Here is a 15364-nt window from a genome sequence, read left to right on the forward strand (position 1 = left end):
CACATACCTAGGGGGATGTTATGCATGATAGTCCCGATCGTGAAACTATCGAATTTCCTGTTTGGGAAACCAGGCTGACGTTAGATGGATGTTGTTGGGATGATTGGCTGTAACACTGCGACTATTGCACTGATTCTTGAATATCTGAGATGAAAGATATTTTCAGCTCCGAAATTTCATCAATCTGAATATTAGCGCCTGTTGCTATTTGACACCGCTAACTATACGTGGGGTTATTTGGGGTATATCCAGGGTCCTGTTAATTAATTAATCCCTCGCTCTAGAGTTTCCGCATTATCTTGTCAGGTTGATGATCATCTCAGGACTTGATCGATTTGGTAAATGCAGGCTTCTAAGATGGGGGCCTGATCGGCAGACATTAATTATAGATCACCTTGGGGGACTGCCGGCCCATGGACTGTGCTAAAGAGTATCCATATAGAAGACACTTGGTGGATTTCTTCTGTAATTGTCCCTAATTACACATAGAAAAGTCATCTTTACGGTTTATCCTTTGTGCTGCCTGCGTATACATCTAAAAAGACACCGAAAGTACAAACACGTCCGAGTTCTTACACATAACGTTCATAACATCATCGACCCTGGCCAAATAGATCGTATTAAAGTCCTACATCGTCAAGGATGGAGCGCATATACGCGGCCAACTACACTTGTTCTAATATATTCGAAAAATCACTCAAGACTTTCTTCCTGTCTTACACAAAGAATCTACCAACTATCATGGAGCAAGTATAAGACAACGTTAATTATCATTAGAGAACATTAAAGATCATAATTGCGTCCGTTGCAATCAATATAAGAAAATCATAAAACATAGACTCCTCACAGCGCCTTGAGCAATTCCTGAACCAAAGGCAAGAAGCTTGTAACATCATCTATCAGGAGAGTTGTCTCATTAACGAACTTAGGAGTGAGGAGGTCATGAGCGTTCTCCAAGAGCGCGCCAACATCCGAAATAACAGACGGCTTGAGCAACTTCTTCACCTCGGGCAACAAGTCGGGCACGTATCCAAGAATCTCCTTGAGCGTGGTGACCACCTTGGGGGTGAGGAGACCATCGGCGTTCTCGACGAGGTCGGTGGTATCCCCGACGAAGGCGGGCGTGAGCAAAGTGGTAGCGTTGGTCACGATGTATCCCAGGTCGGTGATGATTGTTGTGTTCAGCAGAGACTTTCTGAGATCGGGGAGCAGAGGGACCACGTCGCCGAGGAGATCCTTCAGTCCGGTGACGATAGTTGGGGTCAGGAGGTCGTCGGCGCTGTCGACCAGACCAATGGTCTCGTTGACGAACTTGGGGGTCAACAGGGTGTTGGCGTTGGACAAGAGAGAGCCAATGGCGGTGATGGTACTCTTGTTCAGAAGGGACTTGAGCTCTGGCAGCAGAGGAATGACTTCCTTCAGGATCGACTTCAGTGCATTGGCCACCTCCGGAGTGAGGAGGTCGCCGGCCTCGCCGACCAGGCTCTTGGTGTCCTTGACGAAGTCTGACGTGAGCAGGTCTCCGGCGTTGTTCAAGAGGGTCTCGATCGAATTTATCATGTCCTTGGTCAACAGCGACTTCAACTCGGGGATCAGTGGAGTGAGATCGCTGAGGAGCGACTTCAGAGCCTTGACCAGGTCGGGAGTCAGAAGGGCGACAGCCTCGGTGACCAAGGTGTTGGTATCCGTGACGAAAGAGTCCGTGAGCAGCTTGTTGGCGTTGCTAAGCACGTTCTCGATTGCCTTAATAGTGGCTGGCTTGAGGAGACCCTTCAGCTCAGGAATGATAGGAGCGAGCTGAGCGAGGAGCGACTTCAGGCTGTCAATCGTATCCGAACTCAAGAGCTCACTAGCTTCATCGATCAAGCTAGTGGTCTGGTTGACGAAGCTGGTGGTCAGCAGGCTATTGGCATTACCAATGAGAGTCTCGATCTCCTTGACATTGCCCGCGGAAAGAAGACCGCTAGCCTGGTTGATAAGAGGACCGGCCTGCTTGATAAGCTTGCCGGTAGTCGAAATAAAGCTGGGCGTGAGCAGCTTGTTGGCATTGCCCAAGAGCGACTCGATCTCCTTGACATTTTCCTCGGTGAGGAGACCGCTAGCCTGGTTGATAAGAGGACCGGCCTGCTTGATAAGCTTGCCGGTAGTCGAGATAAAGCTGGGCGTGAGCAGCTTGTTGGCATTAGACAAAAGTGACTCGATCGCCTTGACATTGCCCGTGGTGAGCAGACCACTGACGTCGTCGATAAGAGGGCTGGCCTTGCCGATGAGGTTGCCGGTCTCCTTGATAAATGTGGCAGTGAGCAGCGTGTTGGCGTTTGTCAAGAGTGACTCAATTGCATGAACATTCTTCTCGGTAAGTAGGCCGCTCGCATCCTCAATGAGAGGGCCAGCCTTGTCGATAAGAGGGCTGGCCTTGTCAATGATGTTGTTGGTCTTCTTGACGAAGCCGGCGGTGAGGAGGTTATTGGCGTTGTCGATGAGGTTATCCACCTTGTCAATAAATTGACTAGACAACAGCTTGTTGGCCACTTGGAGGAGAGTGCCAATCTCCTTGGTGTTCTCCTCAGTCAAGAGGCTGTTGGCATTGTCAATGAGACTGCCAGTCTTCTTGATGAAGCTCGAAGTCAGGAGGTCGTTGGCATTGCCCACCAAGGTTCGGATCTGGTTGTCGACGGGGGGTGCTAGACCGGTAGAGAGATATTCAAAGGTGTCGGCGAAGTTACCCAAGAAGCTAGGACTCAGCAGACTTTCAAGGCCACTGATAAGATCCCCAATGCCGCCACTGCCACTACCACCGAGCAAACCCGAGAATGCCGATTTCAGTTCTGCCGCGATATCAGGGCTGCTATCGGAGCTGCTACTAGAGCTGGTAGACTTGGCGCTCGAGGTGCCTGTAGCAGAGGCAGCGGAGGAAGTAGTTTCGTCAGCGGAGGTAGTCTCAGCAGCAGACTTATCAGCAGTTTTAGTGGGGGCGGTTGCAGCGGCTGACTCGCTTGATTCTTCCGTAGTAGCACCAAGAGCAGTCTTTATGCCGCCGACCGCTGATTCCACGGGGTTAGCCGTAGTCGGGTCAGCTGTAGTCGGGTCAGCGGTCTCTGCAGCCGCAGTAGTCTCTTCATCATTCGCAGCCGCAGCCACAGCGGTAGTAGGCGTGTTGGCGGCTTCGACTGTGTTGGCGGCAGGAGTGCTCTCAGCCGCGGCGGCATTGGCCTGGTTGACATTGTTTGCTTGAGTGGCGGAGGGTGCTGGGGTGGTCTCCTCCACAATATTCGCGACAGGGGTGGCGGATTCCGCCGAGGCTGAAGCAACGGCCGGACCTCCTGTCACATTGACTGCGAACAGGAGCGCGGTGGCGAGCGTTGGCAAAAGACGCATGTTGTGGAATGGGCCGATCTGGCTATCGTTTCTTTATCTGAGTTCTTGTCTAACCAGTCGAATTGGCGTCGATTCCCCAAACCTGTCGTTCAAAGGTTTGTTGCTGAGTAGGAAGAGCCTTCGGGGGATTCAAAAACTCAACCCCGGACAGAGCCAGCTCTTTATTTCTATTGAGATGGCATTGATCGTCGTGCAGCAGCCAGGGTCCTAGCTAACCGCAATTGCACTAACTTCATTTTTTTTTTCTATTTTTTTTTTGCGTATTCCGTACTCCGTCCGGAGTACGAGGTAGCTCCATCATCCCCGAGGAAATAGGGATCGACACCGAGGTAGACTAGTGATAACCTCCCATGTGATGGGCAGATATGAGCAATTCTCATTGCAACTCCACTCGATAGCAGAGTCTAGCAGCTTGCCGTCGGCCGTGCCTGGGGACTAGGTAGGGATCAGCACTACTAGCAGGGGGAAAGTAATAAATTTCCACGCCCGAGGTTCATCCAGGCACATGTGGCAGCGTTCCTGGGGAAAGGCTGGGCATCTATCAAGGAAAAGCCATAAAGCTTCTGCGTATAAGTGGCGTATTGCGGACGGATGCGGGATTTCTGGGGGAAAGGCCAAGGCAAAAGCGGGGGATTCAGTATATTTCCCCGCAAGTTAGCCAAGAGGAGGGAAGAAAGCCAATGAGATGGCTATTCCATAGATGGAGTTGATCCGCAATGGGAGAAGGATAAAAATGAGAATAAATTGAGAACAAGGAATTGGAAAGGAGAAGATGAGGGGAGGTTCGGACTTGATGCTCAAAGAGGAAAGGAACGACATGTGCCACTGCTCATCATCTCCACCAAAAGCTTCGCAATTCCCATACATCAGACTTGAATATCCGATTCTCGAGTCTGGTTTTGTTTATATTGATATGTTAGATTTGAAAATTAACAAGCAGTGGGAGATTATTCATGAGAATTAAGTAGATCTCACGTATACATCGTATAAAACAACAATCGGCAACTCGTACTTTGTCCTTCAGGGCTCTTTTACCAGACAAAAGAAGTTGAGATCGTCGAGTGTCTAGACTTGGAAAGCTTGAGCGGTCATCTTTTATTCCCTGTTTACTATTTGCTTCCTCCCCCCCAATTCCGGATGTCTGTTAAACTACTCCGTACCTGGACTTTGGTTACCCTTATGTTGTACTGTATACTCCGGACTACCTAGATCGCTATATCTTCCTCAATGCCACATTCCTTTAGTACCCTTAATCGCATCTCTGAATTACTTGAACGTGATTCAAATGACCCATATTCCAGAAACCATGTCCGAGCCTCCTCCTGATTGGCCATGTTTCCCAGTAGCAGACGTTTCCATTCTAGGTCACCCTCACCGAACCCGAAGCTAGCCCCCATAAACTCCCACCACACAGGTAGGTACCCCGAGCCCTCCCAATCAATCAGAGCTCTTAATTCAAAGTTGGCTGGATCCACGATAATATTGCAGTTAGTCAAGTCCCCGTGGGTAAAAGTCCACGGGTGAGGAGAAGGCATGCGGTCACGGAGCCGCAATCTCACAACTTCCGGTACTTTGTCGCATAGAGATTTCATCAAAATATCCCAGAGCTCGTCAGCCGTACTCAACGGCCCATTTGTAACCCCAATTTCATCATTGTGAAAGAGATGAGGACACCAAACCGGTTGACCATGGAGACTTTGCATCTGAGCAGAGTGGAACGAGCGGAGCTGCCCCAGATACTCAGCAGTCTGACGAGCGAGTCTTTCCCGGTCGGGTTGGGGGATTGACGGCCAGATCTCCTCTAACGGTACCCCAGGCACCCGCTCGACGATCTGGAAATACTTCTCGCCCTCGGTCCACTCCTGCACGGTTGTCGGGACAAGAATGGTAGTATTCTCTTTGATGAAGTGAGTGTTGATGACCTCATGGCTAGGGGGATCTTTCCCGCGTTCTTTGAGAAGAAATTTTGAGCCGAGGGAAGAGGCGCACGCTACTTTCGTAGGCGCAGCGTCTTTGCTGATCTGAGGTCCATTTACATGCGGGGCAGGGGACTTCCGATGATGACATTGATGCTTTTATTCGGTGTATTTTCTTGCAAGCGAGATATTCCATAGATTAAATCGTCTCAGATTGAGGATAGATCTGAAGAGTAAGAGAGAATCACAAGATAAACTGCCTCGGGTCTTTCTACAATGTACTCTGTAGCGGTGAGTACATGTAAACAAGGGTATAACTAGTTATGAGCACATACCTCGACACGGATGGGTGCATTTGCGCAATGACCTATCGTCGAGATTAAAATAAGACATCTCTTTTTGGGGTAAATTGTCAGAGCCTCGGATTTGAATTCTAATCAAAACCTGTGGATCGCATCACTACCTAGGTATTGAGCACTTATCTCTACTTTGGTCATTTGTTTGATTTGTGTGCAGATGTGTATGTAACATTGTGATAATGGTCATGTCGTGCGTCAAGATATGACCGTATTCGTGGTATCTAGGCTAATGCAGGTCAACCGAGTCAAAATTGGGTCACAGCGTGGGATAAAGGTACTATGTTGTATGTAGCAAGTGATACAACCACAGTGATATATGTCACTTTAATTAAAAACAAACAAGTGTTTTCGTATGCATTTTCTTGATCATCAAATAGTAAAAGGATTCGATTGGGACAACTCTCTTCAAGCATTTGACTGATTCTGCATACTGGACCAGCCCTTCGGGGCTGGGTACTTCGTAAAGTGTTGGGCATCAACTTGCTCCCAAGGGTTCCTTTCATGAGCCATTTTATTTCTTATTCCACCCTTCAAATCTCCTCAGATGAGTACATATGTAATAAACCAGGAGCATTGTTAGTATATTAGCTCATCCGGGTCTCAGATATCCATATTAACTAACTAGTTCTTATTCACCCAGAGAAGCCGATGTCACAGTTAATTCAGCTAAACTCATATGCTGCACATTTGGTTTGCATATATCAACATGCTTACGGAGTACTCTGTACCCAATTAGATATAGAAGATTCTTCTCACTAATTCGTTTCTGAGGGTGAAATGGTGACTGTTGGGGCCCCCCTAAGCTATGACCTGCAGTTCTCTCAAGGGGGGGTTTAGTACACAGGAGTTCTAAACAACTACAATGTACAATCAATGGACGTATGAGTTTACTATATAATTAACTCTGGATTGCTATGTTGTAGAGATCAAGTACCGAGTCAGCCATTCATATTATCAAGATCGTGAAATGCAATAGTAATAGTTCATGAGGCCGAGATACCCGGGGACGGATCCGAAATATATATATGTCGGTAATCCCGGATGCACCAAACCCCTGGGACTAGAAATGGAGATGCTATATTGAAATGACCCACCAAGGAATCTATAACTATGTACGGAGTACATACGATGTACACCGCACATTGGATTTGACACTGGATCTAAATCCAGACCGATAATAAGAGACAGCCCTGCTACCCCGTAAAACAACATGCCATAAGCCGAGACACCAGATAAGAAATAAGAAGGATCAAACGGATCCAAATGTCATACGAGGCCGTCAGCCCTGGTAAGCCTAGATCCTCCACATCACCCCATAACCCCCATTTACCTCGTGGTTTTAGACCAGGCGCTCATTCCGAAACGGTTCTAAGTGGATCAGCCAGAAGTACCATCAGACGATATTCTGTAGAGTGACAAATCGTAGTGTAGTAAAAACTAATATCTAATATACTTACACCGTACATACCTAAACAGGGATACCTACAACATACTCCATACAACATATGTGTACATAAATAAGGAGAACTCCGTAAACAAAAGCATAAAACAGAAAAGGGAAAAAAAAAAAGACTAAACAGCCGGGAATAACTCGGCCGGCCGAATCTCAGAATCTCAGCCATTTGACTCCACCGATATCCCTTTTACCCTTCTTTTCCTTCAGAGTACAAGAATACCGAGTGACAAAGCCGATGGATCATGTTTGGGCCTTGATTTGGGACACATAAAGTACATATATATGTATATATGTACGGAGTACGGAGTACATAAAGTCCTTAGTCCTTACTAAATCTGATCGGTCGGCCGAATCACTTGAAACGTGAAACTGCCGGCATTCGGACTAGGGGGGCATCTAAGAAGATCTGCCGAATTCTATCGAGTTTCGACTTTTTGACTTTTTACTTTCGACTTTCTACTCCTAACAAGACTCAGTGCAAATATTCAGGACCTCCCTTATATGTTGGAGGGATTCATATATTGGCAATATCATCCTTCCCCACGGGGTTTGGGGGAAAGGGGGGTATGTATATAGCGGAGAAGATGCTAACCTCATAGGAAAATATCCCCGATCTCCCATGTTCCTCAAACGCCAGCACTGGGAAACAAAACAAGAGTAGGTCAAGGGTTACACTACGGGGTGGTCCCCACTCATGTTGGGGAACAACATCACATCCGAAACACGGCCAAGGATATTCCGCATGCTCACACCTTCCATCGGCTGCACACCTGCATTGGTGGTAGATGGCATGTTGGGGCTAGGCTCAAGAGAGGGAGGAGAAGGTAACACAAGGGGGGGAATATGTTGTGTTCGATGGTTGTCCTACCGAACTACCCGTGCGAGCGCTGAAGGCCTCGCGGATCTCACGCAGAGCACGGAGGGACGAAGACAGATGTTTGGCAGAGTCGGTGCGGTTGTCATGGTCCAGGTCACCGTCGGCATAGACATGGTCCGCCAGAACCATCTCCAGCCTATCGATCAGCTGCCAGGTGTGGGGACTGTCGTCATTTGCGACAAGCAAAAATGCCGATGCAATGCTTCGCTGCAGACTGATCCAGGACCGTGAGCAGTGGGAATTGATCTCGTGCAATTCGACAAATGCATCGATTGTGTTGATCAAGCTGCCGATACAGTCTTCGCGGATCATGGCGCGACGCGGTGGCTCCAAATGGGAATGTGGGTCGAGCGAGACACGACATAACACAGAGAGAAGATACGAGGAGTGCAGGCGCAATTCGGTACGCTCAATATGCTCGGCTAGGGACCGACAGTTGTCTCGATACCGTAGATGAGGAGTCGCTTCAGCGAGCATGCGGTGGATCTGTTGTTTATACTCACGGATCTCGTGGATATGTGTCTGAGACGATCCGGGATACATGCGCGACCGCAGGACTTCCAATGCCAAGGATACAATACGACAGAGAGTCTCAAAGTATGAGCGATGGCCCGGCATTGATTTGGGGTCGAATGGAATTTCGGGTTGGCTGACCATAGTGATGGATGGTCGGTCATAGGCAAGTGAGAAATGGCTGTTCTGGAAGGCCATTGTCCACCTGAAAAATGTGAGCTTAAGATCAAGCAAAAGAGAAAGGGGGAAAAAAAGGATACCTACCAGACACGCCTTCGCACTTCCTGTTCTGCAAGTGAGAACCCAGACGACTCAACATGGAGCCCGAGAACCAGACACATTCGCTCCGTCATACCTGATATCGGTTAGCTCGACCATCTCATTGGACACACTCAACACGTACCAAGCAAAGTATATGAGGCACCTGCATTCATATTGTATGAAAGTACATTGCTAATGATAAGAAGAATCTGAATTACTTCTACAGTGGGTTGCGATACATAGTTCAACATCCGAAGACATTGATACGCACAGGAAACTGGAGAAAAGTCAGTACATCACCCCCCGACCTTACTAGAATGCGACGCACCGTATACCCATGAGGTCAACTCACGGTCGGTTTCCGGGATGTCAGACAACTGGCAACCCGACGCAAGAACCGCAAAAAGCAGACTGAGAAAAGCCAACGGCATGCCGAACGGTTTCACTAATCCGTTGGCATCGGCTTTATAAAGACCTCCCGCTCGTCGTCGATTATCGAGCAGTCGTTTGGTTTGTCGTTCTAATTGTGGGATGTCCGAAAGGACTGGGTATAAAACTGATCCTATATCCTGGTAAAACGCCAGGAATCTGACAATTGGAATTAGCATGCATCGCAGAACACCGGAAATCTCCCACTCACTCCAAGCACCGTCCGTCTTCCGGAAGAACCGCACAAACCCCCGCGATATTGAATGTGAATGGGTCAGAGGACCACAAATCCACAAAGGGATATGCAGCCGACTCATTTCCCAAAGCAAGTTCAGCAAGGAGATCATCCTGAGGCAGCGCCTGCGCTGTGTCCTCCGACCTCTTCGATTTATCTAGGATATCAACCAGGGCCGACCGCGACCCGAGATGGACCGCGCCTGTCTTCAAGACATTCGACCCGTAGACACCTTCCGACCGGGTGGAAGCTTTTCGTTCAATGGGTTCTGGTTCTGGTTCTGGTTCTGGCGGTTTGCGAGTTGAATGTGTCTGGAAGAGCGAGTGCAGACTGCCGAGGATCTGTTCCATTGCGACCATCTTGTTGTTGATTTCATCCCATTCCGCCTGGGAAATATCAATTACATCCGGTAAATCCGGATCGGCGCTGGCGCTCGAGGGATGATCGGTTGCATATGAGCCATCGATTGTGGGAGCTGAGCTGGTATATGGGGGGATCGTGGGGGAGACAAAGGTGGGTTGCTGTAATGGGGTGGAGGAGGCCGTGACGACGGTAGTAGGAATGGGTTGTTTCGCAGAGGATGGACGACCGTAGGAGCAGGTGAAGTTTCGTTTAGTGCAATTGCCGCAGGGGACGTTGCGATCGCAGCGGACTTTGCTCGCTCGACAAGGTAGGCAGGTTTTGCATTCGCGCGGGCGGCGACGGATAGGGTAAGTTGGCATAATGTGAAATTTCTGACTCTCTCTCTCTCTTTTCTTCACAGCTGGATCCCTGTGATCGACAGCAGAGAAATGATAGGGGAGGCTGCCTGCGGCGAGCGGGTAATAAGAGGGAGCGGCATAGGAAGACGTAGATCGAGTGTCAAGGCTGAAAATGGACAGCTCTCACTGGTGCTGACCAGTCGGAATAACGCCAATAAGGAAATGGGTACAAAGGTCTAGCCCTGGAAGCGATAGATGCGTCCAACGGTGTCTATCGTCGGAGGTCCGTGAGCTGCCCCGGATTGTCCTGCGAATAAACAGAGAGAAACTTTGAGAAGAAGAGCCGAGGGGGAAGTTTGATAAGATGTGACGAGTTGGAAAAAGGCTCAAGCTTCTGTCCTAAACAGGATGCCAAGGTATTTATTTTGTGATTAGAAGAACCTTTGGAAGGTTAAAGTGGGAAAAAAAAGAGTGTAAATTGTGAAGTTGCCCAGGTGGCAGATGATTTCATAACGGATGTTCCCGTTCGCCTGTGATGGACCTGATTCCTGATTTGGTGGGTTTGGGTGGACTTGATCGACCTTTTATTTTTTTTATATATATATATATATATATATACTTGTGATTGACTTGCTTGAAGATTAATATATATGTAGATATGTAGATATACATATTTATTATATATATACAAGCATACAGCACGAATTGGCTCTATATATTCTACACAGAGAGCCCCGCGGTCATATAAAGTCATGATCATTTCCATAACTAGCATAAAAGGTATCACTCATACATCAATAGTTACTGAAGGAATTCAGACACACGTATAGCTCTGTGTCAGATAATATCATATCTTTCACACCGTGGACTTCTTCTCGGACACCTGCGGTACTACCCACCAGTCATGCCAACGAGACTTAGATCCAACCTCAGGAACAATCACTTCCAAGTTGAGAGACTGGTCGTCGGTAGGAGATGCCGTGGAGAGAGCCTTCTTGACCGCCTCGATAGCAAGGCTGGTTCCAATGCAGGCGCGCATGATATTTTTCACATCGCGCTTCCAGTCCTCTTCAATGGCCGAAGGTAGCGGTTGGTTTGGTGCGGACGGGTCATCAATGAATGCCCCATTGGCAAGGGTCGCCTCCCATGCCTTGCGTGCTTCTGTAATGGCCTTCGCGGCACGCTCCAAAATGGTAGCGTCGGAATCACCCTCGAGACCTGCCTCGCGCTGGTATTCCTCGTACGGGACCAACTCTGGCAATGTGATAGGGATAAACGGCTTCATGCGAATTTCGTAGCGGAGTCGATCAGTAGAATATGCCTGGGGAGACGAGGCAGACGGGAGCACGTTGTGCCGGGCCAGTACAACGTACAACGCATGTAGAGCGATCGCAAAGGCATCCACCGCAATAATATGTGTGGTCAACCTCTCCAGAGCGTGGAATGATCGGTGGAACGCAGATGCCTTTTGAGAGGAGCTTCCAGAGCGGTCGCCAGTAGACATCAAGTCGCGTTTTCGTGCAGCCACGGTAAACGTGCGAATGCGATCAATGTGGCCGAGATGTGTAGAACAAATATGAGACAAATACCAGTACATGCCCGGTAATTCTTCCGGAGAGTAGATCGACAGCTCAAAGCCCATCTGGAGAATGAGTCGGAACTGGACGAGCTTTTGGTGATAGGCCCAGCTACTAAGTGGGAAGGACCAGGTCGGTTCGCCGCCTTGGAATTGCAGAGGCGGTTCCGCACTCAAAGTGCGGAGCTCGAGGTCAATTTCTTCTGCCTGCGTTGAATCAGCACAAACACTCAAATAACAAATAGAGACAGGGCAAGACTGACCTCCATCTGCAGATTGTCCCAATCGACGAGGGTATGGCAGAGCGTTCGGCGCATCCGACACCTGTTCAGACAGGCACATCGCACAGTATCAACAAACGGCTGTGAAAGTTAGCAATTGAGACGCGTCATGATCTATATGTTCACTAACCTGGACGAATCGCTTCATGAAACCATCCATCTTCTGGGCAATCTGGAACCGAGGATCGGACGGCACTTCAACTTCATCAGTGTTAGACTCGAGCAAAATATTGGCAGGTAAGACGAGTTCCGCGAGTTCATCGTATAAAAACTCCTTGACTGGTACGGCACCAAGGATCGTCATGTTGCTGACAATCAATGCTTGGAGAAGGCAACGAATATAAATTGACGGTTGTGGTTTTCGAGAAAGCAAAGTCCATATAGCAGTCTGTAATACAAATTAGAACCAAAACTGGACTCGAGTTCAAGGGTATATATACCTTGAAATTGCTGGGACCAGTGTAATCAAGCATCTGCTGCATGTCTATCGCATCTTGGCACAGTCGTTTCAGGTGTGCCAGCGCATCATCGGAGGTAATATTAACCATCGGACGAGGCGGCACTGTGCTAGCCAGCTTGCGCTGAATCTTCAAACTGAAGGCGTCTGGCACAGGCTTTCCTAGTGCGACTGTCTCTGTCAGAGGTCGAAGTTGAGCTATACATGAGGTGAAGTTTTCCGCAGATCTGGTTTCAAGAACTTCAACGTCCTGTTGTAGCGCGGACAAAAACTCATGCCGAAACACTAGTCTGCAATGGATGGCATCTTTCAGCTTCTGGTCAATATCGGTCTGCTCCGCAACCCAAGAAACCGCCTGGTCCAGCAGACGGTGGAAGTGGGATATATCGAAGGCAGACAGAAGATTGCGGTTGTATAATTGGCTGACAAAATCCTCCTCCTAGTTGGCAGATGGTATTAGCGACAGTCAAAGAACTAGTTCGGGGGCCAGCCCACTAACCTCATAATAATATTCAGTGGCCACTCGGAGATGCACAAAATCACAAGCTTTGACCAGTGCCAGACAATAAGCTCTCAAGACAAGGTTGACCAAAGGGGAATCACTTGGTACTCGGTCAAAACGAGCGTCGTCCATAGTCCTCGGCACCGGCCACAATAATTTATCGAGATAGATTGACGTGAAGAGCGTCTGCGATAGAGGATGTCCTTTATGCCACGCCACCTGCGATTAAATCAGCAACCTGCGTGTCCCCATATATGCGATATTATCTCCCACCTCGTGGCACAGCAACTGGTCCATCAAGCCAACGACTTCCTCCGGTGTCAACGGCCGCCGTACGTCGTAGTCGTCTTCTAGCGCCTGCGCAAGATTTTCTCCGGGGGCTATGTAGCCGCTATCCATCTTCGAGTCCATAATCTGTGCGGATTCGATCGTCGTCAGCTGCAATTCTCGTTGCACGTTTCACATCAGGTGAGGAAGCCGACGCACCTCCAATGCGCCCACAGCCTCGAACAGGGTGAACGTCTCATCTTTCACGAGCTGCCCTGTATTTAGTTCTGCAAGGGAAAAAATAGTTAGACACTGGATCAAAGCTGCTGGGGCAATATGCTTACTGGAAGCGGCCTTTGTAAATTCAGCGGTAATGTCGCGGGGTGCGGACTGCGCAAACCGCGGACGGGGAACGCGAACTTCATTATTCGGCAGCATCACGAAGAATCACACGTTCTTCCCACAGTGCTGTTTTTATTACAGGTGTTCAAACAAGTATCGTGCCGTCGGACGTGTTCTGAGAAATCGACGAATCGAGGGGGAGGCGGGGATGTGAGCGGAGGAAAAAGCGAGTCGGGAAGTTGGCAAACCGGGACCTAGAGGTGACGTGCAACATCTGACCGGCCACGCCCGGGCAGTATAAGAATTCTTACGGCAGTTTTAATTAACAGCTTAAGCATGGTGTGAAAACAAAGACGAGTGCGATTTCTAAGCTCTGCCCAACCAGACAGGCCGGTATTGCTACACATGTACATTTCAATGCCTCCCCCGGACCAAAAACTCGCTCCAGTCCGTCACACTCGGGCCCTGCATATCTCCAAGCTCGATTCTCTCAGGTGATGGGTGAAGTAGGCTTATTTCTCAGCAGCCTTGGCGAGGGCCTCGTTGTTGGCCTGGGCAAGGGACTTGACATCACCCTGCTTGCCGTTCTGTTTGTCGTAACATTGTCATCAGTCAAAATTCTGCAGCACAGAGCTCGGGAAGTTCACTAACCTCCCACTTGGCAAAACGGAGGTCCATCTGGCCGCGGCGCTCAGAGGCGAGGCGAGGGCCTTCCTTCAAGGAACGGCGCACCGTGCGGGCGGCGATGGCCAGGTAGCGGTTGTAGCTGGGGTCGGGGTTAGCATTGACTTTAAAGACAATTCGTGAATTCGTACGTCAAACCGGCGGCTTTCCAGGCAGCAGTCATTTTGAAGAGAATGTGGGAGGTATGGTTCGATTGAAGGGGTGAAAACGGTTCGGGTGAGTTTGGAAGCGTTCGACTTCGGAGGATCGGGATGTCAGGATCACGTGTAGAGGAGTCTATGTTGGGAAGGCGGTGATTACCACAGCGGTGTGGATTTGCTCGGTTTGAATATTCGGTGCCTGGATGGCACGTGACATCGGAAGAAGGTTTGAACGAGGGTAAATGTTGATCCGACATAGATTGATAAGCGCGTATTGCGTTTGTATTCACGTGACCAGCGTCTATTTTGACCACGTGCGAGGAACAGTATACAACGCGACCACACTATGCTCTCCATACCCACGACTTTTAATTCATAAAGCTTTACTTACTATGTGTCATTGCGTCCTTGTTCACTTTATTCTCTAGGTTTTATTTATCTCTTCGAGCTTGGCGGGGTGTCCAAGCGCCGCCGCAAAGTTTTGTAGATTGTTCGTCAAATTTGACAACACCCTAATACGAAGAATACTACGCAACGCGACACTATATCTCCATTAGCTCAACAATGCTCAATTGATTAGATTGTAGTCTCCATGGGCCATTCGGTCACCCGCAACCGCATTCCGTGGGTTTCATTCGTTATTTCGAGGCGGGTGGAGTGCACAAGCGCCGCCGCGAAGTTATATAGATCGTTCGTTATGTTTGACAACACCCCTTATACAAGGAACACCATACAATGTGACACCCTACGCTCTGCAGCCCCACAAGTTAAATTAGTAAAATTGCAATTGGTATGTGCCATTGGCATGTCAATGATTGCATTCCGTGATTTTCATTTCGTTTTTCGAGGCTGGTGGGGCGTAGAAGCGTTGCGGCGAAGTTATATAGATCGTTCATCACAAGAGCAGCATAACACGTATCGTCGCCGTATAGAATACAACTTTTGTAAACCGAGTGCGTCTCCAGCTGCCTCGATTACTAGATCAGATGC

The 15364-nt window shown here is 48.9% G+C and overlaps 6 protein-coding genes across 6 annotated transcripts; all 6 read right to left on the reverse strand.

Moving 5' to 3' along the window:
- Positions 1-843: 843 nt before the first annotated feature.
- N7455_000074 (uncharacterized protein) lies at positions 844-3378 on the reverse strand (the record flags this gene model as incomplete). The annotated part of the gene is made up of 1 exon (XM_040960782.2): positions 844-3378. The coding sequence occupies one exon, from the start codon at positions 3376-3378 to the stop codon at positions 844-846; it is 2535 nt and encodes an 844-aa protein (XP_040808776.2).
- Positions 3379-4583: 1205 nt separating this feature from the next.
- N7455_000075 (aminoglycoside phosphotransferase family protein) lies at positions 4584-5445 on the reverse strand (the record flags this gene model as incomplete). The annotated part of the gene is made up of 2 exons (XM_065603714.1): positions 4584-5368; positions 5415-5445. The coding sequence occupies 2 exons, from the start codon at positions 5443-5445 to the stop codon at positions 4584-4586; spliced, it is 816 nt and encodes a 271-aa protein (XP_065462205.1).
- Positions 5446-7914: 2469 nt separating this feature from the next.
- Positions 7915-10146, reverse strand: N7455_000076 (uncharacterized protein; the record flags this gene model as incomplete). Its single annotated transcript, XM_040960759.2, has 5 exons — positions 7915-8704; positions 8764-8854; positions 8903-9037; positions 9089-9348; positions 9401-10146. The coding sequence occupies 5 exons, from the start codon at positions 10144-10146 to the stop codon at positions 7915-7917; spliced, it is 2022 nt and encodes a 673-aa protein (XP_040808790.2).
- An 835-nt stretch (positions 10147-10981) lies between these two features.
- Positions 10982-13646, reverse strand: N7455_000077 (N-alpha-acetyltransferase 35, NatC auxiliary subunit; the record flags this gene model as incomplete). The annotated part of the gene is made up of 8 exons (XM_040960763.2): positions 10982-11908; positions 11965-12063; positions 12113-12370; positions 12423-12878; positions 12939-13160; positions 13215-13355; positions 13428-13495; positions 13553-13646. 8 exons carry the CDS (start codon positions 13644-13646, stop codon positions 10982-10984), a joined length of 2265 nt encoding a protein of 754 aa, XP_040808792.2.
- Positions 13647-13695: 49 nt separating this feature from the next.
- N7455_000078 (uncharacterized protein) lies at positions 13696-13963 on the reverse strand (the record flags this gene model as incomplete). Its single annotated transcript, XM_065603715.1, has 2 exons — positions 13696-13804; positions 13878-13963. The coding sequence occupies 2 exons, from the start codon at positions 13961-13963 to the stop codon at positions 13696-13698; spliced, it is 195 nt and encodes a 64-aa protein (XP_065462206.1).
- A 99-nt stretch (positions 13964-14062) lies between these two features.
- N7455_000079 (ATP synthase subunit epsilon family protein) lies at positions 14063-14477 on the reverse strand (the record flags this gene model as incomplete). Its single annotated transcript, XM_040960801.2, has 3 exons — positions 14366-14477; positions 14202-14316; positions 14063-14137 (listed from the first exon to the last, which is right to left on the reverse strand). The coding sequence occupies exons 1-3, from the start codon at positions 14395-14397 to the stop codon at positions 14063-14065; spliced, it is 222 nt and encodes a 73-aa protein (XP_040808748.1). The 5' UTR covers positions 14398-14477.
- Positions 14478-15364: the final 887 nt, after the last annotated feature.

Source organism: Penicillium solitum (assembly GCF_028829755.1).
Source record: "Penicillium solitum strain IBT 25940 chromosome Unknown utg000001l_segment0_segment0, whole genome shotgun sequence".
In the NCBI taxonomy this organism is placed as follows: Eukaryota; Fungi; Ascomycota; class Eurotiomycetes; order Eurotiales; family Aspergillaceae; genus Penicillium; species Penicillium solitum.